This window comes from Hippocampus guttulatus, chromosome 1 (genome assembly GCF_054856545.1).
Source record: "Hippocampus guttulatus isolate MCC_2025c chromosome 1, RoL_Hgut_1.0, whole genome shotgun sequence".
Classification (NCBI taxonomy): domain Eukaryota; kingdom Metazoa; phylum Chordata; class Actinopteri; order Syngnathiformes; family Syngnathidae; genus Hippocampus; species Hippocampus guttulatus.
The window spans coordinates 27,424,996-27,449,317 of record NC_141261.1 but is presented as its reverse complement, the minus strand read 5'-3'; the positions used below and the strand labels follow the sequence as shown (position 1 = coordinate 27,449,317).

The window sequence follows — 24,322 nt, the reverse complement described above, 5'->3', positions numbered from 1 at the left end:
GATGCGTTCAAGTGCAGCAGCAGCAGGAGCAGGGATGTACGGGGTTAATCCAACCCATATGCTGCACTGGGAGGTTGGGTCCACCACTACAGGGAAGACTGCGTGAGGCTGGCAGGCTGGGAGGGAGCACAGCAGAAGGGAGAGGACAGCGGGACTCAACACACGCACACACTTTCAAACCAACACCTGCACCTGGTCGCTCCATTTCCGCTCACAGAAGTCTTTCTCGTCCACCAGCGTGACGTGGAGTCCTATCATCCACGCGGATGGCTTCGTAAACTTTGCCAAAGCGATTTTATTCCTTTTATGGCGACCAAAAGTCGACTCATAGCGACTGGTTGCTCGCTCTTCTACTTTTTTTTCGTGGGTGCCAAGAATAATCATTAAAAAAAAACGGATTATTTCCCCACGCGGTGTGATTTTATTTTCCTTGGAACGACGCGCGGGGGAATGTGGCTGTGATAACTTTTTGCATCGTGGATATCAAAGGTAGGACTTTTTGGGGTTTAACCTTTAACAGGCCTTTGGTTACTTTATATGTGCATGTGCGTGTGGTGACTGACTGAACATTTTTGCTCTATCGGTTTGCTATTTCTGGATGGTTTGACTTGACAGGTAAACTGCACCCATGTGCGGTCAGAGCTCGTCCTCTAATTATTTGATGGACTCCAAACCTCACTATGGTATATTATTACCAGAGATGGCCCCAATCTGTCCTGTAGTCAACACCCAGCTGTCAAAACCACAGCAAACACACACACACACACACACACGCACACACAAAAAACGATGGAGGCCCGCTTATTTTTTCTCCACGAGGTGTTCTTCAAACAAAAGCTGTTTGTACATGCACATTTGTGTCAAAATGTAGACGTAAAATGTGCCGTGGCAGATTTGTATTTATAGTTTGTGTTTCCTGGAGGTCTTTGTGAAGTGGTGATTATTTTAAAGTGGCAAGTACTGTACTGTGTGTTTGACGTAACATAGTTTCTGGGGTATTATTATTAGCACATACTCCATGCGACATAGGCATGGGATCCCCGTTCTGTTGGGCGGGTTGTAACTGGGAAGGTAAATTCCCTGTGTGTTTTACATACCTGGCGAATACATCTGATTCTGATTGAGTCATGAGTATTGCCCAAATAGTTGATCAAACAGTTGAGTCCAAAGCCTAACCCTAACCAAACTAGTAGGGGAGACTGTGACATGATGTCACACTTTTTCACTCTTACATATTTCTTGGTATCAGTACATCATACATAAACAAAATATGTACCAGATGAAAAGCCAAAGTCTCAGGTCTATAGTATATTTTGGATTCATGTCATTTTCATATTTTATCAGTGCCGAGTTCTGAGCAATCAAATCAAGAGAGTTCATGTGACATTTTGTCCCACAATAGGAGAAGTTTGACTATATGGGATAAAATGTCACGTTGGATTTTGCAACCAATAAAACAAAAATAAAATGATTTCTGTTCTCATTTTATGTGTAAGTGAACAATGAAATCAGGCACAGACAATGTTTCTCATTGACCTTGAAAAATTCCTTGAACATAGCCACTGAGCAAATGTCATTATAAAATATTAGGCACGTGCACTGGCTTAAAGTCCTTAGGACCTGATGGCACGTAGGCCATGGCTCTCAGCCTCAAATGCCTGTTTCAACTTTCTTAAATGGAAAAATCACGAATTCATCCTGAAACTTAAAGGGATCTTCCTGCCAAGATGGTTCATTTTTCACTGACAAGCTCAATTCATCCATTTTTATTATTATTATTTTCATAGAGAACATCATATTAGCTGGGGGCGGCACAGTGGGTGACTGGTTAGCATGGACTGCACGTCTGCCTCACAGTGCAGAGGTGCAGTGTTCAGTTCCGGCTCTGGCCTTCCTCCGTGGAGTTTACATGTTCTTCCCGTGCCTGCGTGGGTTTTCTCTGGGTACTCCGGTTTCCTCCCACATTCCACAAACATGCATGGCAGGCTGATTGAACACTTTAAATTGTCCCTAGCTGTGAGTGTGATTGCGAATGGTTGTTTGGCTGGCAACCAGTTCAGGGGGGTGTCCCCCGCCTACTGCTCCAAGACAGCTGGGAAAGGCTCCAGCACGCCCGCGACCCTTGTGAGGATAAGCAGATCAGAAAATGGATGGATGGATGGATATGAGCTAGACTTTAAAAACAACCCGTCAATGAGCAATATTGAGCAATGATGAGCCCCACACCCCTCCCCCGCCTTCACATCTTGCTGGGAGTCACGGGAAGGACAGGAGATTTTTTATCCATTCAAAATCATTGTTAATACATGGCTAATATTGTCAAAATAATGGGGATTGAACCCACTTGCGCCTATATGAGGTGCTTAAAATGGTCACTGTCAGCTGAAGGGTCAGCCTCGTCGCTGAAAGTACGGTACTCCGAATCTTTCCAAGTCCAATTTTGAAATTGATCTCATTCTGTCCCGTTTTGCCGAATTCTGACTGGACAAGCCACAGGAGCTAGCGGGAGCGAACAACCATGCTGCCTGCCTGTCCAGGAAACAATACTTATTACAGTGCTTACCTCCCCGCTGTGATATGGACAGGCTGAGATGGAAGACAAGTCAAGCTTCAAAAGTGGGCGGGCCAATTTCTGATTAATCTCATACCAAAAAAAAGTGCTAAAATCACTCAGAAATGTTTAGGAGGATGGATTTTAGTGCTGACATCATTTTTACATACTGACCTATTATATAAGTGCCAATGTTCAGCCAACTCAAGTCTTGGAAACCAGTGAACAACAGGAAGATCCATTTCTAAACACTCAAACAAAATCGGATAAATGTCCTCACTTGTCAGACTCATTATCCGAATGGCAATTTTGGCACATGTCAACAGAGTTGCCAGGGGTGTCAGGGTTTCATTGGCCCATTCTTTGCAGATGAGACAACTAACCCCAAAATGACTGTTTTCGAACAATTTCGGTTTTCGAACAGCCTTCTGGAACGGATTATGGACGAAAACCGAGGTTTGACTGTGTGTGTGTATATATATATATATATATAAAGATACAAAACACGACTGCAGAAATTTGAGAATATTTTCTGTTGAGGCGCTGAAATCAGAGGATTCAAACCATTTTGAGTTAAACAAGGGCTCTAAACGATTAAACCATCATCCAAATAATTGTTGACAAATTTGACAATCAATTAGTTGCCAATTAATTGTTGCACGTCTGCACATCACACAGTTTAATGGCATTTCCATCAATTTCAATGGGGAAAGATGATTTGACGTCCAGTTTTATTTGATGAACTATCCATCCATCCATCCATCCATCCATCCATTTTTTGACCTGCTTCATCCTCACAAGGGTTGCGGGGTGTGCTGGAGCCAATCCCAGCTGTTTTAGGGCATTAGGCGGGGTACACCCAGAACTGGTTGACAACCACTGCCATGGCACACAGAGACAAACAACCATCCGCCCTCACACTCAAACCTCGGGACAGTTTGGAGGGTTCAATCAGACTGCCATGCATGTTTAATTTGGAATGTGGGAGGAAACCGGAGTACCCGAAGAAAACCCACGCAGGCACGAGGAGAACATGAAGCTGGAATCGAACCCTCTGCACTGTGAAGTCGACGTACTAACAACTCGCATACCGGGCCGCCCTTGATGAACTACTGAATTTTAAAACACAAAAATTATCTTTCATTTGCATAAAATTGAGAAAAAAGTTGATCCAGTGTTGTGTATCATTGAATGAAATGTAATAAAATACCAAAAAGTAAAAAGTAGTAATTGGCTTTTTTGTGGTGGTGGCATACACCGAAGTCCTAGATAAATTGGAAATTATCTTAATGTGTTCTGGCATCTTTTTATGTGGTATCATTTGCAGTACTATTAGTATTGTCTGTTACTCACAGATTTTCTTTGCCAAGACTTCCTGCGAACCTGTCAATCGATAACCTCATGTGGATCGTTTGAATTTTATTTGCTAGATTCTAATTGTCGTCAAACGTTGGCGAAAAGCTGTATGCGCCGTGCCTTGGCGGGCCTCGGCCCCATGGATTTCACGAGAGCGAGAGATGCCCGCGAGATGGCTTATCGGCTCAGCAAACAGGGAGACAATTTAATGGACTCAGCTTTTAGTATTCATAATTTAGATGGGATACTCTGCAGTAAAGTGCAGCTGCATCATGAATGCGTGAGTTAAGGTCTTGGTTTCAACACCCTGAAAGTGTCAGAAATAGTCGGTGTGGGGGCTCCATGCGTCCGTTAACTGTCGCCACTGTACTGCACCAGCTCACAATCGTCTGCACTGATCGATTGCGGCGAGGCAAAGAGAAGAGCTGTTGTTGAAGTTTACTCATCAGCAAACTAAATATAAAAGAAAAAAATGTTTTGTATTTAAAACACGTTTAGCTTAGGAATGCTACCATAATGCTAAAACATCATGGAAAATGCCATTGTTGGGCCAACTTGTAGCATCTGTACCAGGGTTATGACCCTTCAACAAATTATTATTATTATGGCGGCCCGGTAGTCGAGTGGTTAGCATGTCGACTTCACAGTGCACTCATTCCTGTCATTCCTATAACCCGGGTTCAATTCCAGCTGCGGCCAACCTGTGTGAAGTTTGCATATTCTCCCCGGGCCTGCGTGGGTTTTCTCCAGGTCCTCCGGTTTCCTCCCACATTCCAAAAACATGCATGGCAGGCTGATTGAACACACTAAATTGTCCCTAGGTGTGAGTGTGAGCGCGGATGGTTGTTCGTCGCTGTGTGCCCTGCGATTGGCTGGCAACCAGTTCAGGGTGTCCCCCGCCTACTGCCCGAAGATAGCTGGGATAGGCTCCAGCACGCCCCGCGACCCTAGTGAGGATCAAGCGGTTCGGAAAATGAATATTATTTTTATTATATTTGGTATTGTTGAAGTAACATGTCTATAAAGACAATATAACAATAGCATACAGTCTTTATCTTCTGCAAAAAATACTTATATTACTGAAGCTTACACTTTACTGGCGACCATCCCCCCCCCCTTTTTTTTTTTTAATTATTATTATTTTTTGCTTATGAATGTCGTGTATGTCTCTATTATCCTGCGGCCGGTGGCCAAGGTAGGCACACTAGAAGGAACGGCATGATGTCAATGAATGTTGAAAACAATTACAATTCTATTTGTATATCATCGCTGTTGGGTGTAATCCTCGTATATCCTTTTTTTTTCCAGACACTGCTTGGATCAAGTTATATTATACCTTATATTGCTATCATATATTGTTTCAGGGTCACATCAACACAACAGAAAAATACAGTCAATCAATGATTTATTTTACTGACAAAATCATTAATTTATTACGCAGATTAAGATATTACAGACATGGAGCCAGCGGCAGCTGTACTCTTCATAGTCAGTGGTCATGTCGAGCCCACACCGTGCACGAAGCCTTTTAAACCGTTACAAATGCAAATGTCTGTCCTACATCATCTTCACAAACACCTATGAGTGATGCAATAAATATAACAGTGAGCCAATTAACCCCATGTATTTAGCTGATATTAATACAACACAAAGATTTACCTTTGTGACATCACAGCGATCGATTTTAAACAAATAAGCCAACTTCTTTGTAGCTCACTTTTGTATTTTCACGCGTTATTGTCTAAAAAATAATCCAGATTTTATATGGAGGTGACAATTACACCACACATCTTCTGCAGAACGAGGAAACGGAATTTTTTTTGCAACACTATTTCTTGCGTTCAAGAGCGACAATGGATTTATTTTCAAGCTATATTTACCGCTTTAAAGTGGTTAATGTGTAATAACAGACGGCGTGTAGGATGGACCATTCGTATTGATTTATGAAAAACAAATTAATTTGACAATATTTGAACATCTGAGGTTTTCTCCAGACAGCGATGATATATCATAAATACATACTATTTAAAGCGTTATTTCAAACGCTACAAAAATTGGGAAGACTGGATTGGATTAACAGCATTTCCATTCATTTCAATGGGGAACGATGATTTGAGATAAGAATGTTTTGAGTAACAAATTCAATTCACAAAATACTTGAAAAAAAAAGCTGCAAAAATCAACTGATATGAATAATGCAGCTTACCGAGTCACTCAGAAGTTGTTGTGAATCTTCTTTGTTTGTGTGGGTATGACTGCATGATACTAACCTTTGGTGACCAAGGCAGGCCTACCAGAAGAGCAGCACAATGAATTGAAGCAATACGTCATGATGTACAAAGTGTTTAATTCAATGCAATACATTTAAAAGTCATTACTAGAGGTGCAGCAATTAATCGATTCATCAACAACTAATTGATTATCAAATTAATTGACAACTATTTTGATAATGGAATCATTGTTGACAGAATTTTTTTAACTTAAATTGTCCAAGTCCACTGATTCTAGCCTCTCAAAAGTAAATACTGTACAGTATTCAGATTTTTGTAGTTCTCCATAAAAGCAGACCGATGATCTTTGTGTTGAATCAAATGAAAACATCTGCTCTCACTTCAGGAAAAGAAAATGCAATCAATGATTTTCCCCTATTTTATGACATTTTATGGACTGATTGACAAATTATTCCATCCATCCATTTTTCGATCTGCTTTATCCTCACAAGGGTTGCTCGCGGGGCATGCTGGAGCCTATCCCAGCCGTCTTCGGGCAGTAAGCAGAGGACACCCTGAACCGGTTGCCAGCCAATAATCATTAGTTGCAGCTCTAGTTATTACTCTGTTTTTATTAAGTACAATATTATGGAGGGGTGTTTTTCTCATCAAAGAGCAAATTACAAAAAGTGTTTTTGGGTAGAAGGCATTTACATGTTTGCGTTACGTGTGTGGTCGCGCAGGAAATTCAGCCCTCATCTCTAGGCATCACTGTGTGCTGTAGAATGAGCATTTTCCAACAATCTGTTCTTGCAGACACGAATATGCAGTCTTGACACACACCTCACGACATTTGCTTTTTAAATAAGTAATGGGGGCTGTCATTTTTTCCAGCGCAGGTGTGAAGATTTGGACTGCGCTGTGCGTCTCTCGCCTTATTGGACAGCTGCAGGCCGAACTCCTGATCAGAGGCTTCAAAGAGCACGAGAGAGAGAGAGAGAGCGTGTGTGTCTTTTTCTGTCTCTTATTCCTCATGGGGCACGCTATAATAATCAGTCTTTTTCTTTTTTTTTGTCCAGATTTAGATCTGTGTGGGCTACCTGTATGGCTGTTACCATGACAACATCTGGAGCCCAACTCCTCTTGGTGGCCTTGTGTGTTTACAGAGGCCTGAGCCTGCAGCAGTCGGCGCCGCGGGTTCGCCTCTCATTCAAAGGTGAGCCGGAACGCTTGGCCGTCTTTTTTTTTTTCTTTCTTTTTCTATTTCACTTGCAGAGACCTGCACGCGTCAGGCTCGGCTTCCTCTTAATGCGTACATGATATAAAGAGCGTGTTTCCTGCCACATGTCGAAAGGGTGCAACAGTGGAAACAAAAGGTGGATATTACAAGTGTTTTTCTACTGGCAGGGCCCTTGGTGAAAACGGAGCCACTCCACACCCTGAAACTCACACGCACTTAGGTCACACTCGTCATTTCTGCGGCGCTTTGACGTGCGATGTGATGACGTCCGTTCAGCGGTATCGGATACCGGCACTGAGGCCTGGAACACACAGACGGATTTATCAAACTTAAAAAGATTTTGTTTCCAGTAGCCATGACAGACCACACGCAGGAAGATAAAAGAGTCACAGGCATTTAACAGTTTTGGTTGTATTGTGTGTGCGGTCTGCTCTGATTATCTCAACAGAGAACAGCACACACATTGAGATTCTGTCCCATCGCAGATCTCGAAACAAGTCCTCAGAGGCAAAAACCTTGCGTGATCTCACAAAAAAAAAAAAAGAACAACAAACACCTCCGGATATGTGCTGATGCGACCAGAGTGATTTTGGAAAGGAGCAAAGGCGAGAGCACTGTCAAATGGCAATGCAGTGGAAAAAGCCGTGCTTCAAAAAATACGCTTTTGCCCTTTGGGGAACCCACTTTTATACCCAAAAAACCCCAAGATTGGGCAGGACATGTTTGTTTTTTTTCACGGTTATTTTCATGTTCCTCAATCAAAGAGGGGTGAGAGTTTCAAGCTCAAGTTGGGGTTTCAAATTTGGGTTCCAAGTAACTGTTAGGGTTTCAAATTTGGGTTATAGGATCAAGCCCAAGTTAGGGTTTAAGTCAGTGTTTCAAAGAAGGACGAGCATTTCAAGGTTGATGCAGGGTTTCGAATTAGGGTTTCAAGCAAATGTTATGGTTTCAAATTAGAGTGTCAAAGCCTGAGTAGGAGTTTCATATTCGAGTTTCACATTAATTGTAGTATTTCAAAACATGGTGAGGGTTTTGAAGTGTGGCTTTATGCCATTCAAGGCGACAGAAGTCAAAAGCTCAATAGTTTCCCCACAGGCTGACAGTGAATGAGTTTTCATGATAAAGGTTTCAAATGAACGTTTCATTCCATGGTTAGGATTTCAAATTAGAGTTTCAAACCTGGTCTGGGTGTTTAATGTTTTGTGGTCTTGTGAGTTACTCTGTGATTTACACCACCAGTGCTAACTTGACACGAGATGTGTCCTGACTGGTCTACCAACAGTATTGACCACAAGAGAAGGGGGGGGGGGGGGGATATGGTGTTGCCATGTCAACAACAAGAGATTCAATTCTGTTTAAACCAAGCCAGTGCGCCATCCATGCTATGATTTCTGATGAACACCTTGTGGTGCTCGACTGTTCCAATATGGCCACAGCTGGCATCAAAACGGTGTGGGGGCATTTTTGTTGTTCCACTCCATTGTTTTCACTTCATCTGACACACTCACACACATCACGCTGCCTCGTAAAAGTCAAATAGGAATGAGATTTATGACATTCTTCAGCATTGAAGATGTTTTTGTCTCGTGCTGTATCATCTCCGTGAGTGATGTTTAAACGCGGAATTCGTCAGATGATTTGACATTTGGCAGCTGGAGGCTTGTTTTGAGTTCAACATCTTTGAAACGAAGGAAAAACGCTTGTCTGCGGCTTGGGACTTTTTCTTTTGACCTCCAAGGCTAATTCTTTCTCGGTAAACAGCTTATATGTGCATGACATGGTGTTTTCAGTCGAACTTTGAAATCTTTAAGTCTGCTCTTTCGCGTGTTTCTGATAACATCGGGGGTTGGATTTTGTCACTTGAGGGCCCAAGGCAAACCAATTCATATACAGTGGACCCGTGCTTTTCGTGGAGATGGGGACTGAGCCAGTGGCGAAAATTCACAAATAATTGACACAATGATAATTGCATAGAAAAAATATATACATTTTAACGCCAAAGTGTTATTCACTGAGTGGGATATACCACCAATAAACATTTTAAACAAAACAGGAGTGCCCCCAGCACCCCCCCCCCCCCCCCCCCCCGGCCCCCAAAAAAAAGAATTTGGAGAAACAAAAAATCTGCAAAGATGGGAATCTGTGGGTGCCAAAGCACGAGTATGCGGGGTCCACTGTAATCTCGTTAAGCATTTTGATATACTTTCAAGAACGTGAATTGAGACTTAAACAATAGTTATTGTTTTACATAGAAGAAAACTTCAGTCATCAGTTATTAAAAGATGTTTGTGGGCCCGCAGGCAGTTTTCGGCATCTGCCTAATGTTAAGTCCGCCCCCGCCGAACACACACGAGGGCACGTCCGCAACAGCTGAGAGGTGTTCACTTATTAGCTTGTTGCTTTGGTAGCCGCACTCCCAAGCCGCATTGACCCTTCCCCCTGATACCAAACAAAAAAGGCGAAAATTTGGATTGAGTCCAAATGTTTTCTCAGACTCCAAGGATTTATTGTTCATTGTTTGCCACAGCGAGCCTCTTTGTTTCCGGAGGCGCCCGCGGAGGAGGTTGCGGTGCCTGCGAGGGCTCATGTGACTCCAATGAGCTGGCCTGAGTGACACCCCCGAGGGCCCAAAGGCCAGAGAGCTCTTCTTGTTCCCTCTCTTGTGTCTGTCCAACGGTAGGCACGCGTTAGTCCGCATTGCTCGAGAGCAAAACGTGCCATGTAATGGAAGTCGGAGAGCCGTGTCCGAACGCATCATTAGCGGCCGTCTGTTGTAACCCGAGAGCTTGGCGTGACCCAGTTGTAGCGTCATACTTGAATCGTGTGTCCTTCCCAGTGTTTCCCTATCAGTGTCAGAATGCTGTCGGGGCTTCTCTGGATGTTTACCCGATGATGGCAGGACATTGTTGGCTATTTTCGGATTCGTGTATAGGGGTGTGGCGTTCCCACATTCTGGCCCTTGAATGAATCCACGCCGTTCATCCTGTGTTTACCTCGTCCCAACTCAAAGACAGCATCCCGGAGATCCGATTGCACAGCCTATTTTGGTCGCACCTTCCCTACGTCCTGTTTAACGTTGAACCCCGCAGAGGAAGATGGCGGCCACTTTGATGTAAATAAAGATTGGGCGTCATCCTCAATCCCCGCAAACCATCTTCTGAGGCTCATTTGTGGCCATTTGTCGTGACATAAGCCCGCTGTCATGACCGGGGCCCGATACGCTGCGGGCATATGGCAGAGATATTGAACACGGACCACAGATGCCTGCGTATGTGTGTGTCGGCGTTGAAGTGATGTATTGAATATCTTGGACATTTTTTAACATTATGAACAACAGTAAAATACAGTAACGTTACTGTATTTATTATTATTTGGGATGTTCACTATCACTTTATAAAACAGCAAATTCAGTCCCCAAGAAGTGGTCTTTTACTATTTTGTTTCCAGGTTTCTGTTTTTTTTTCCTACCCCTTACTCAGGTTAGCGATTACAAAAACCACAACTAAAATAATGTGGTTGCACAAGTGTGCACACCCCCTTTAAACTGGGGACGTGGTTGTGTTTAGAACGAAGCAATCACACTCAAACTCATGTAAATAGAAACCATCGCAGAGCTGCCACCATTTAAAGTGACTCTGATTAAGGCCGAATAAAGTTCATTTGTTCTCGTAGGCTTTATCCTGATATTGTTTCTTTCAAGCAGAAGCCTGGCAGATATGTGCTAACACTGACTGCTCTTTGGAACTGTTCATAATTCCCTTCACCTTGACTAAGGTTTGAGTTCAATCTGAAGAAAAACAGCCGCTGCTCAGGATGCTGCCAGCAGCATGCTTCACTGTTGGAATGGTGTTCCTCTGGGGGTGAACAGTGTTGTGTTTGCGCCAAACACGGCTTTTTTGGAATTATGGCCACACAGTTCCACCGTGCTTTCACTGGATCGTTACTGATTATCCCAAACACTTTTTGGAAAAAGATCAGGCCCTATTTTACTAATTAGTCATGACTATATTCCAGATCTGACCATCATGGTCTTCTCCTAACACAAGACGAACCAGTCTGACTTTTTGATTTGATTGAGCACGAACAACCACAAGCACGCTCAACAGTCTCATTAGTCATTCGTGAATATCGGCTTGAGACATAAAGAAGTGTCGATTTTCTGTGTTCTTTTTTCAAAATTGTGGTTCAAATGAATTGTTGAACGGAAGTGTGCAACCAAATCACTCTGCGTTTCTTTCACAGCATATGAAAATGGTTCAATCAGAGCTTTCGGGAGAAGAGAGAAAAATGCTGAATACATTTTCCAGCAGCGTGTCTTAACAGGTTCTGCTCGGCTGAGCACAATCCTGATCTTAAGAATTTGCCACGCTGACCGGCGTTCCTTAAGGGACTTGCTTTTTTCCACATAACTCCTGTGGGCATGTGGTACCTTCAGCTCAATCACACAGTCAGCACACATGAAATATTCACATCCTAAAAGCAAATATGTTTCTTAAAACGCTCCAAGTTGAGTTATATTTAATCGCCTGCATGCATTTGCCAGAGAACAAGTGAGAAGGCTGTCATGGAACATGTTGGAGGTCTTAGGACTACACTGAGCAACTTTAGCTCAAAGTTATTCAAATAACAGTTTGAAAATCAAGTTTATGGTGCCGCAATTTGTATTAATCATTACCACTTATGTTACTCTTCATGGAGTCAGTGATGCCACACTTGCTTTGAAAAAGCAATCTGAGTTTGTATTACTTCTTCAAAACTGATTGCTTGGTTTCGAAAGTAATTGTTGGATTACAAAATACTGTACTAGTTACAATCCACGGCTGAATAAGAGACATTAAACAGGTTACATACATTATATAACTTAAAGGTGGTCACGATTACGCATTATGGGTCTGAAATCATAGCACTCGCTAAACTAATGTAGCATCATAGTCTGGTAACAGCATAAAATCAGTAGCTAGCCAATGGCATGTAGTTAACTTCGCAAATTCAAGGAATCGTACACTCACAAAATGGCGGCCTTAACTTAGTTCTTATGGACACACACTCCGGGCATAGTACAATTTTCTCAGGAAATCCGTAAAATAGACCGACTGCTTGCTCCATAATGTCAATAACTGCGAGTCTCCAGCCGCTTTCTGTCTTTTCCAATTGTTTTATTATGAATGTCATTTGTGCTACAGATGACCCATGTTTTTTTTTCCTTTTAATCCAGTGGTCTCACAATTAATCAATTAATTTAAAACTAATCAAGAACCCCAGTAATCCACAACTGTTTTGAGAATCAAGAAAGCATTCCAAGAAGTTTAACTTAAAATATTCCAAATCCTCAGATTTTGGACTTTCAACAGTAAATATTCTGTCGTCCTTCATGGAACTGACATCTATCGAAGCAAATCAGTCATTGAATCTTAATCACTTTATGCAAATAAATAAATAACCACCCATTTAATGTATTACGAAAATCTTGTTTATTTGCAGCTGTAGTACGATTACACCGTTGTGCACATGTAACCTGAAGCAGCTTCCAATGTGGATATGAAACTAGTAGCCCTTCATTCGTATTAATCAGTAGCCAAGATGTGCTGTAGCTGTGCTCAGTTTCAAAAAGGTTGGCGAGTATATTACTCCCTCTGGTGTGATATTGCTTCATTGTTGTTTATTTGGATTTGTTTAATCATTAAACAACAATAATAAGTTAATGAACAGTAAGTGGGAAAAAAATATATTTTTCAATGACCTTGAATTCGAAACACATTTTTAACTGATTAACCCATGAAATAAAAAAATCAATTCTAAAATTATTGTATTGTGATGGACATATTCTCCTCTCAATTATGTCACTTTGCATGTAACACATGTTAACGTTAACCCTCATGTTATGTCTCCCCTTATTTTATTTTTTATTGTTTTAGAAAATGGGAAATGTTATTTTTTAGGTTTTCCACTGGGCACATTAATCCATGAACATTGTTCTTATGATGGAGTATTCGATTAAACTACACTTTACACCTCTAGGGAATACCAGAGATAAATAACGGGACCTGTGTCACAAGAAGTAGAAGCAAGTAATGGTACTTTTTTCGCAGAACTGATGGACACGCGGGCAGCGCGACCCTTCAGTTTCTCCTTCAACACCAGCGACTACCGAATCCTCTTGATGGATCAGGACCAGGGTCGCCTGTACCTGGGCAGCAGGGAATACCTGGTGGCTCTGGATATGCACAATGTCAACAAAGAACCGCTAATAGTATGCATGCACGCACACAAGCACACACACACACACACACACACACACACAGATTCAAGGGATTTATTAATTTCTGTTTTTGTTTCGATTTACCTTCAGCATTACTATTGCAAGTCAACAGACTTATAATCTTTTTGATTTGTTTTGACAGTCAGTAACAGTTTTAAAGCTTGCTACCGACGCCATAGACACAGACTAGTAAGCCTTGTATTTTCAAACAGCCACGTAACTTAAAAGTCCACTAGGTTATTGCTAACACATGACGGACAATGGCATGAGCAAGCTAACACAGTTTGATCATTGCTGTGTTGTAACATTTTGAGTAAACTGATATGATTTATCTTCTGTGAAAAATGACTAATATTACTCCGGCTTACTGTGTCAGTGACAGTAATCGTGAAACTCTTCTTCATTTGTATCTGTATCACGGTGGTACACTGCCCCCGGTGGCCACTTCATGCTTACCACAAGGAGTCTTAACTACTAAATCGTGCTGCACAAACTTTTAATTTCCTTATATTTAATGTATTCATTTTATTACTCTATATTTCTAACACACTATTATACATATATAATTTTTTTAAATCCTTATTTAAAAAAACACATTTATTTAGTTTCTTAAGGCACCACTGTACAGTGCGAATCATAATCAACAATTAGGTGGTCTAATAGCACATTTACCGAAGTCATATTTAAATGTTTTTGGGAACCCCCCCCCTCCCCACCCCCCCAAAAAAACAAAAACAAAGACTCTACTTGTCTCAATTCAACCTTTTGTGGATTACCATTACCTGCATCACTGAGAATGTTCACTGACATCAAGAAAAACAAAGACCACAATATTTAGCAAGCACATTGCTATCTTCTATTGCTATTGTGGCATTTAATGAAACCTGACTGACTGAAGTGAAAATGTAGGAGGCGTTGTAAAATCAGACCGCATATAAGATGGAAAAGTAAACTTAATTTCTTGGCAGCAGTGTAACATCAGTGAAGTGTGTGATAGCTTTAGGCATTTTTGATGTGGGATCTTAAAAGGATCATGTTCAAAGATCCGACAATGCTCTGCACTGTTCAAGATTAAAACAAAAATCACCATGCAGTCATGGGGACATTTCAGTATTCAAGGATTAAATTGTTTGCTGTTGGTATTTAAGTGCAAGCTGCATTCCTTCCCTCACAAAATGCTTTTGTTTTAAGGCACACCTTGCCATTAAACATTTTTGGAAGTTTGCTTCTGGGTGACCCAGACTGATCTCACATCATTTTAACTAACTTTAAACGTTGAGTTGTGTGCTGTTGTAATGGCGATGAGATCATAGCAGTTACGAAAACACAACCACAAGAACAAAGCCAAATCTACACAAAACTAATGAAGAAAAATTCAGTCAGCCATGTGGAAAAACTGAAACCATATGTCTCAATCAAAAACACATTTTCTTTCTTTGTTTCTTTATTTTTTTTGTCCTCTTCATCCACGATGCATTTAAACTTTCACAATGCTCTGATGTTCCCAAAACTGAAAATCATCCTGGTAGCTTTAACATTATTTCCCGTCCATGTGAAAATAATCAAATTGCAATCTCCCCCCAATATTGTGACTGCAATTTGACATACACTACATGCATAAAAATGTATTGTAGGTTAATCCCGGGTTTTTTTTTCATCACTAGGCAATAAATAATGATATTAGAGGCATGGGGCGGCCCGGTAGTCCAGTGGTTAGCACGTCGGCTTCACAGTGCAGAGGTAGCGGGTTCGATTCCAGCTCCGGCCTCCCTGTGTGGAGTTTGCATGTTCTCCCCGGGCCTGCGTGGGTTTTCTCCGGGTGCTCCGGTTTCCTCCCACATTCCAAAAACCATGCATGTCAGGCTGATTGGACGCTCTAAATTGTCCCTAGGTGTGAGTGCGGGCGTGGATGGTTGTTCGTCTCTGTGTGCCCTGCAATTGGCTGGCAACTGATTCAGGGTGTCCCCCGCCTACTGCCCGGAGACGGCTGGGATAGGCTCCAGCACCCCCCGCGACCCTAGTGAGGATCAAGCGGTTCGGAAAATGGATGGATGGATGGATATTAGAGGCATTTATTATCCGCGCCGCCCTAATAAGTCATTTGTGTGTTCAAACCAGATCCACTGGCCAGCATCTGCCAAGAGGAAAGGGGAGTGCCAGATGACAGGAAAGGGAAGACAGGTGTGATCTTGTATTTACATTCTTTGCTTTCAAAATCAAGAGCATGTAAAAAGCATGTTGAAATTCCCCGTTGTCCAGGGCGAATGCGCCAACTTTGTACGCTTGATCGAGCCATGGAACCGCACCCACCTCTACACCTGTGGAACGGGGGCTTACCAACCCATCTGCACATTCATCAACAGAGGCTGGAGGGCCGAGGTGAACACATTCACACCCCCTCGAGCGGCATTCGTGGATAGAATCTCCGTGCGGCAGACCTGGAAACTTTGTCCTGCTAAATATTTCAGGAGTACAAACAAGGACACTTATTTGTTTATGATTTTCCTGTGCTCCCTTGTGACGTTAAAGCCATCTATTTTTATGCCGACTGTAATCCGTCTGCGCAGGACTACCTGTTTCGACTGGTCCCCGGGTACGTGGACTCTGGGAAGGGAAAATGTTCCTATGATCCCAAAGAGGAGAACGTCGCAGTTCTTATTCGTAAGATCCCTTCGTGATCAACACTTAATAAGCAGACAGACAAAACATGTTTCAGTCTTCTTTGTTCTGCTAAATGTTCCCCACTTTAGATGGTAACCTGTATGCAGGGGTCCATATTGACTTCATGAGCACAGATGCAGCTCTCTTTAGGACCATGGGTGGGAGAACTGCCATCCGGACGGAACAGTACGATTCCAGGTGGCTCAACGGTGAGTAATGGAGGGTGTGTGGCGATAAACTTGGTCGATTACAGGCTATGCTTCCTGTGTCGTTACTCATCACGGACACTTGGCTCAGTCGTCTCACTGCTTATCTGCTTTTTACCAAACAATTTTTTTTTGTCCTCCAGAACCGGTGTTTGTTCAGATCCAACAGATCCCTGACAGTGCAGAGAGCAACGACGACAAGCTCTACTTCTTTTTCCGCGAGAAGAGCTTAGACTCGAGCGGAGGCCCCAACATCTTGGCCAGGGTGGGCAGAGTGTGCCTGGTGAGTCACCTGAACAAATACGACGGCGCTTCAACTTACTTGGGATATGAACCATTGCTTGTCTTGAGCTGCGAGCAAAAACTCAACTTCCAAGCACTCTATGGTGGCAGGCAACTTTACAACAAGCAACAAGTACAGTGGAACCGCAATGTTATGAATGCTGATTTTTTTCAAGTTCTTTAAAAAAAAAAAAATTGGTGAAAATATGCCTCTTTGTTTTTTTGTTTTTTTTCTTAATTAGACCTCAGAATGAGTCAAAGCAGGGGTAGGGAACTCCGGTTCTTCGAGAGCCATATCCTGCCTGTTTTAGATCCCTCCCTACTCCAATACATTGAGTCAAACAATCAGCTCAGCAGCGAGCTCTGTAGACGCTTGAAACTATCATGAACATTTCAATGAGGTGTGTTTGGAGTAGGGCGGGATTTAAAACAGGCTGGATATGACTATCGAGGAACTGGAGTTCCCTACCCCTGAGTTCAAGGTTACGGTTGGCTATAAACGCTTCCAAATCACACATAAAACTCGATAGCACTCGAAAGTGCCACCGACACGCATGCTTCTTCCAATCACAATTGTAAAGGTGGCTGCCTTAAAATGATGGAAGATGGATAAAAAGAAATCGTTCTCTGGAGCGGTTTATCATTTCCATTGGTCACAATGGGGAAAGATGATTTGAAATAAGGAGGGCTTCATTCATTCCGTGCCCATGCTCGTGAGTCAAGGCATCACTTCATGCACCTCATCTTGTAAATTGAAAAGCGTAACTGGACACACCGAACCGCAACCTCTTTTCCTTTGTCTTCAGAATGACGAAGGGGGGCAGAAATCTCTGGTGAACCGCTGGACGACGTTTCTCAAAGCTCGGCTTATCTGCTCAGTGATCGGCGATGATGGAGTGGAAACGCGATTTGATGAATTACGTGAGACAGCCGCGACAAATTGCATTTTAACGGTGACTTCTCTCTTATTGATTTGTGCACACCCGATCCCGCAGGTGACGTATTCATCCAGCCGACACAGGACGAACGAAACCCGATGGTGTTTGCACTCTTTACTACTGCGGGGTGAGCAGCCTCAATCTTCAGACTATTTATTTATTTGACATTCCGACAGGGCACTGCACTTGATTTGGCTTTTTATTTCTAATTCAGGCACAATCTGTGTGTTATTTGTTCTTTCCATTTTCAATTGGTCATCAAAACTTAAGAATTTAACCCGACCAATTTATTTTGTGTTGTTTTTTGTTTTTAATCTAACACAAAATATTTGTGAGGTATGATTCATGAAGACGATTATGATGTCACTTCAAACGTGTGTCTTTGATAGACAGGTAAGATGGCTGATGCTTCAGTTGCTGGATCATGATACTAATATGCACAGTGGACAACCACTATTCACTGGAGATAAGGACCAGGCTGGCTTGCCAATTATGAAAATCTGCCCATTTAGTACGTCCATTCTGCTGTGTGTGTGTGTGTGTGTGTGTGTGTGTGGAGGGGGCGAGGGGTCGGGTAAAACAACGTACTCCAAAAAATCTGAAATAAGTGGGGCTATACGGCCGATAAGCATTTTCCACGTTGAGAAACCACCACATCTGAGGAAAAACAACCCATCAGGTATCAATCATTTGGGGCCTCGCACTGATCTGCTTCTTTATTCGTAATAAAGTCGTACTAGAACACTAAATGTTGTCGAGAGGCCGTGATTTTTTTTCACATGATATTTATCATGTGCTACTGTCATGTCATCATGACTGATGAAACGAATAAGAGTATTTCACTTGTTTTTTTGGGAGTATTGAAATCTACTCTTCTGAAAAAGTAGTTCAAGGCTTGGCAACAATAGTGAAAAAAGATGAGAACCGTGGATTTAGGGCATTCATTTGCAGAAACGTAAAAATTATACCCTAAAATACCCTAAAAGTTATATTGGTGTTCCCCCCCTCCCACTCCCAGAGATATATATGGAAGAAAAAATAAATCGGTCAGGATATTTGTTTGTATTCCAGCTCTGTATTCAAGGGCTCAGCAGTGTGCGTCTACTCCATGGCCGACATCCGCAATGTCTTCAACGGGCCGTTCGCCCACAAGCATGGCCACAATTACCAGTGGACGGAGTACAATGGCAAGATTCCGTACCCCCGACCGGGAACGGTGCGTCTTAGCCCTCTTTGCTCCTCTTAAATACACAAAGGCAAAAGACTCATGCGCACCTCTTCTTTGTCATCTAGTGCCCGGGAGGAACCTTCACCCCTGGGATCCGCTCATCCAAGAGTTTCTCTGATGAGGCTGTCAATTTCATCCGAGCTCACCCACTCATGTTCCAGCCCGTCTATCCTATCCACCGTCGCCCTCTAGTGGTAAGAACCGGTGTGGACTACCGCTTCACGGCCTTGGTGGTGGATCAGGTGGATGCTGTGGATGGACGCTACGAGGTGCTGTTTCTGGGCACAGGTGTGGTTTTTTTACACTCGAACTACAGTAAAGTACTTTCCAGGAGGCTGTTCAGACTTTAATGTTCTACTCAGTAATCGAAACGTATACATCTTATAACCATGACGTCACCCCATACTTCCAACCATTCCCTGGCTGCATCATACTAAGCAAACCGATTTGACCAAAGCAGAGCAGTTAAAAAAACATTGCAAATGGCTTGAATAACAATATTTGCATTATACTCTCCTATACTTTGGAGTTTTAATGTGTGAAGTCAGTCAGGAAAATGTTATGTGAGGTGAATTGCTTTCAAAAGAGAATGTGGCTGTAGTTTAAGTTGTAACAAACAACTCGATTTTAAAAAATAAATAGATGTGTTGTGTTAGCTAAGAAACTAGCCATTTTGGCTAAATTATTCAAAAACTACCCGAGTAAACATTTTCTACATGCCTGTGAGAAAATGCCCTCCGCACAGGCAATTTATGGTGCTTGGCTTCTGCACACCAATCAATGTGGACGAACCCGACTGAACATTTGCGTAGTATTCCGAGTTTGGTAACTAGTTTCATGAGTTGGGTGATCACTCATTATAAATTTGAATCGCTGTTGCAGAATGTGGTGATCTCACAGATTACAGCAAATAAAAATGCACATGGGCGCAGATAAGGACAAAAGGTTATAGCACCACAACATAAAGGCTATTTAGCATTAGCTGTAATCTTAGCAGACTTAAAAGCTAAGATATGTGGCTGCTTCAAACACACATGGTGGGATTCTCTTTGTCGTGTGTTTACTTCTTTTATGTTATGTTACTTCACTCTCCTCAGATCGCGGCACCATCCAAAAAGTCATAGTTTTGCCCAAAGACCCAACCAGCATGGAGGAGCTGACGTTAGAGGAAGTGGAAGTGTTCCGGGTATGTCTTCTCTTTACCGTTTTGTCACAAGGGCATGTCAATTTTAACATCTTAGTCCATTGTCTTTTTTTTTTTTTTCATACCTTCACAGAGTCGAGCTCCTGTCAAAACAATGAAGATCTCTTCTAAACGAGTAAGTAAGCGTTGCGGCGGTTTACACCTGTGTGAGGACACCATGACTCACCTCGAAGATGTTTTATCTTGTGTCTTGCAGCAACAGCTGTATGTATCATCGGATGCGGGCTTGACGCAGGTGTCGCTGCACCGCTGTGGCGTTTATGGTAGAGCCTGCTCCGACTGCTGCCTGGCTCGGGATCCTTACTGCGCCTGGGACGGGGAGAGCTGCTCGGCTTTCACTCCTTCCACCAAGAGGTGCTGAGCACATTGCAGACAAATTTGCAACCGACGGCGCGACTTACGGTGGTTTTGTCATCTGTTGCAGGAGGAGCAGAAGACAAGACGTCAAACACGGCGATCCGCTCAGGCAGTGTCGAGGCTTTAACGCCAAAGGTCTGTTGCCCTTCTGTATGTTTGGGTCAAAGGTGAAATTTCAATTGAATGAAACAGCATTTTAATATGCCCTGTGATTGGCCGGTGACCTGTTCACAGTGTACCCAGCCTCTGCCGTAAAGGCAGCTCTCCCACGTCCAAAGCAAGGATAAGCATGACAGAAAATAGATGCATGTATTTTCAAACAAAATTTAAAACATGTAAAGAACAATGAAAAATAGTGATGGCATTGACATTTCTTCCAAAAATAAAAAGGAAAAAAAAAGGTAAATGTTACAAGATATCACACGTTAATTGCTTTTTGTTTGAAAAGCGTTTAATGCAAATTTGTCATGGTGCTCTATTATGTATTCATATTTTAATACTCATAGTGATACAGATATTTTTTTAAGTGTTTTGATGTTTCGATGGGCAGTGGACCCCCACTATTCATAAAGGATAGGCACTCGGCCAGCCCACGATAGTGAAAATCGGCAAATAACTGATGCCCATTGAAATGCATTGGGGGAAGCGTGTGTGTGTGTGTTTGTGTGTGTGTGCGCGTGCGGACGTGGTACACCCAGAACTGGGTACCAACCATTCACAGGGCACACATGGACGGTGTGTGTGTGTGTGTGTGTGTGTGTGTGTGTGTATAATATTTTTAAAAAATGTAAAATATTGTGGGAAATATAGACAAAATCCATGAACATACGAATCCATATGTGCCAAACCACAAGTTGGCAGTATATATTCTTTGAAAAAATAAAACGATATTGGCAAATATTTGGTTTTAAGTTAAATATTACAAGATGTTATCTATTTTTATTAAAAGGAAAAAAACATTTGTTGCACGATATCACTAATAACATCTTTGTGTTAGGCTTCCTTTCACATTCTCTAAACATGCGTGTTAGCTTCATTGAATAAGAATAACAGAAAATCATCCCAAACAATATCTATATTGAAGAAGGTCTTGATGGTTTGCGATGTCGTTTGTGTGTGCTTCCAGTGGAGAAACGTCTGCGAGAAACGGTGCAGTTCGGGGTGAAAGGTAGCAGCACCTTTTTGGAGTGTCAGCCTCGGTCCCCTCAGGCCACCATCAAGTGGCTTTTCCAGAGTAACGGCAAAAGGAAATTGGTAAGGAACATCGCTTGGAGGAATAGCTCACTACTTGCAGGGGATTGAGACCCTGTTGCAAATAGTGACAATCCCTTTTTTTTTCCTGATCACCTAACTGAACTCATTGACTGTCAGCCGTTTTTCAAAAAAGTCTGAAAAAAAAAGATGAATTCGATAGTCATCAACATGTGTTGGCTTAATCAAAACCAGGCCAAAACATGAAGAAAACAGTGACTTTGACGCTAATATTTTTTGCACCTCAAACTATAAAACAAAATCAAGACTAAAAGAAGGCTTTTGATGACAAATACATTTTTTTTTCTAGATATACATTCAACAAATACTACAAGATTTAAGCCCCATTATAAACTGATCGGACTTGCCACTGGATTTCACTGCCAAAAATTACGCTTTTAGGCATTCCATGTTTTACGAGCAAGAAATTGACAAAAAAACAAGGTGATCTCATCATTTTTTTTTCCATTATTGCACACGGACCATCACTTTCTGACTGCTTGGCTCTTCAGCTCAACCGCGTCGGCGATGTCCTGAAGACCAACCACGGCATCCTTCTCAAGTCCCTCAATGGATCGGACGCGGGGCTGTACCACTGTCTGGCCACTGAGAACAACTTCAAACACACGGTGGCCCGCGTGGCTCTGCGCATCCTCGATCGAGACATCGTTTTGGCTCTGAGCGCTCGAGACGATGACGAGGCCGAGACCGATCGCGAGACTCACGCCGCGCGACCGTACCCTCGATCGTCCCTCGCTTCCACACCTTTCCCGCCTGAGATCAGACTGATCAACCAGTACTGCCAGTCCTATTGGGAGCAGTCCAGTCCCAAGCAGCAACAACATCACCAGCGCAAGCGCACCAGTCGGCGGCATGCGGATGGCCAGGAGCAAGGTCTCGGTTAGGGCGCTCCTGCCGTCTGAGGTGGCCCAGTTGGACTTTTATTGGTTGTTGTTCATGCATGTTTGTGCATCTCCTCCATTGGTTTGACAGTCGACACTGTCATGCCGTTCAAGTACCATATTGGTGTTTTCTCTTCTGCGTAGCGGGTACATTTAGTGGATCGCACGCCTCACCAATGAGCGCATTCCAATGGTTCCAGTGCAGTTTCTCTTGTTTGTTCAGCTTTCAGTCACAACTGAAGTTATTTTTGATTAAATTAAATTACCTTCCAGACCAACTACAATATATTCCTAACGTGAAAAGATCATTTTTCCTCACACAACCACATGACTACTATGACATACGCGACTTGCCAAAAGTTAGATGTTGGGCTTTGCCATGAAAATTTCAGGGTGAATATAAAGTGCACTGCGCTTCACTTTTTGCTGGTTCAGTGCATCGCATACTTTTTTTAAAAAAACTACTTACTTGCACCATATCTTAAGGGAGCGTATTGCTGCAACAACATTAAAGGAAAAAAAAAAGTTCCGTTTCACGCTTTAACATGATAAAGTTCACGTTCCCCACCCCCTCCCCAGATTGTTTGTAGTGTTTGTTGTCATGTTAAACTTCTCTTTTAATTTGACCTTTTCTAAACTTTTGAGTGAATGTCTGACTGTTCAGTGTGTCACGAATTTGAACGGACCAAATAATTGCCCCGGTTGAAGTCGACTTGGCTTTTCACCGATCCTATTCATCACGCTGTTCACATTTTGACGTTACAAGACCAAGATGACATCTATAAATGGATAGCTGAGAGAAGTTTAAACATTTTATGCAACATTTTATGTTCATCCTGAAATTACACCCGAAAGCTGAATATCCCACACTTTTTGAGTTTTGTAGAATAAGCAAGTGCACCGTTGTTTCCAATATTCCGACTGCATGACACTGAAAGTTGGCGGTGCAGGGAAAATAGGATATTTGTAAACTTATAACCCGAGTGCCACAAGAAGGTGTCAAGCGGCAAAACCACAAGTGTGCTACTTTTGAGTATATTGAGAACAAATGTAATATATTGATTGTGAATATAATATATACGGCCAGTGGATTACTGTTGTATTGTTTGAGGAAGCAAAGATGTTTTATCAATGTTTGCATGCTTCTCTATGTTGTTTGTCGCTCTTCTTGGGCCTTGCCGTGTAACCATGTCCGTAAAGTGTCAACTATGAATACCGTGTTAAGCTAAGCCTCTCCGGTCCTGTGCTGTCGTGACCCCCCAGTATGTGAGTGGTGAAGACACACTTCAGTCATGCACTTTGTCAGTGGTGGTGGTGGGAAATTTGGGATGTTTGCACAGCTGTTATCAGTAAGTTAAATCTTTTTTTTTTTAATGTACAGTGTCTTGTTATATAAATTGGAACGATGTTGACCCCGTGTTTTCAGTATGTTTCTTATGGCTTGGTTATCTGTGAAATGCATATCAAGAATATTACCAAAACTGTGTTTTTTTTCCCCCTCTTTTTTCATCTTAGCAATATTGCTAAGATACAGCTTTTTGGGAGGGAGTTCATGCATTGGTCATGTCTTATCTTCACTATTGTAATGTGCTGCAATCTGGTCTTCCCATGTCCAGTATTAAAAGCCTGCAGTTCGTACAAATTGTGAGAGCAAGTCCCTTGACTAGAATTCGAAAA

At 42.4% G+C, this 24,322-nt stretch overlaps 1 protein-coding gene across 2 annotated transcripts; it reads left to right on the top strand.

Moving 5' to 3' along the window:
* On the top strand, nt 1-24,129 carry LOC147211232 (semaphorin-3F-like). Of its 2 annotated transcripts, none has more exons than XM_086124121.1 (19): nt 1-489; nt 7,017-7,120; nt 7,197-7,333; nt 13,447-13,607; nt 15,735-15,797; nt 15,876-15,995; nt 16,184-16,277; nt 16,367-16,486; nt 16,627-16,766; nt 17,572-17,686; nt 17,761-17,830; nt 18,775-18,919; nt 18,997-19,219; nt 20,029-20,117; nt 20,209-20,250; nt 20,332-20,489; nt 20,560-20,627; nt 21,619-21,746; nt 22,256-24,129. In XM_086124121.1, the coding sequence occupies exons 3-19, from the start codon at nt 7,222-7,224 to the stop codon at nt 22,646-22,648; spliced, it is 2,241 nt and encodes a 746-aa protein (XP_085980247.1). In that variant the 5' UTR covers nt 1-489; nt 7,017-7,120; nt 7,197-7,221; the 3' UTR covers nt 22,649-24,129. The 2 variants fall into 2 exon arrangements, with proteins under 2 accessions (XP_085980247.1, XP_085980255.1); XM_086124129.1 differs by having other exon boundaries at nt 338-489; nt 7,012-7,122.
* Nucleotides 24,130-24,322: the final 193 nt, after the last annotated feature.

Excerpts from the sequence above, each read along its gene's own strand:
- LOC147211232 (XM_086124121.1), top strand. The coding sequence starts at position 7,222 with ATGGCTGTTACCATGACAACATCTGGAGCCCAACTCCTCTTGGTGGCC. Across the intron at positions 16,278-16,366 it reads GAACGTCGCAGTTCTTATTC|ATGGTAACCTGTATGCAGGG; the intron begins GTAAGATCCCTT and ends TCCCCACTTTAG. Across the intron at positions 16,767-17,571 it reads GGGTGGGCAGAGTGTGCCTG|AATGACGAAGGGGGGCAGAA; the intron begins GTGAGTCACCTG and ends CTTTGTCTTCAG.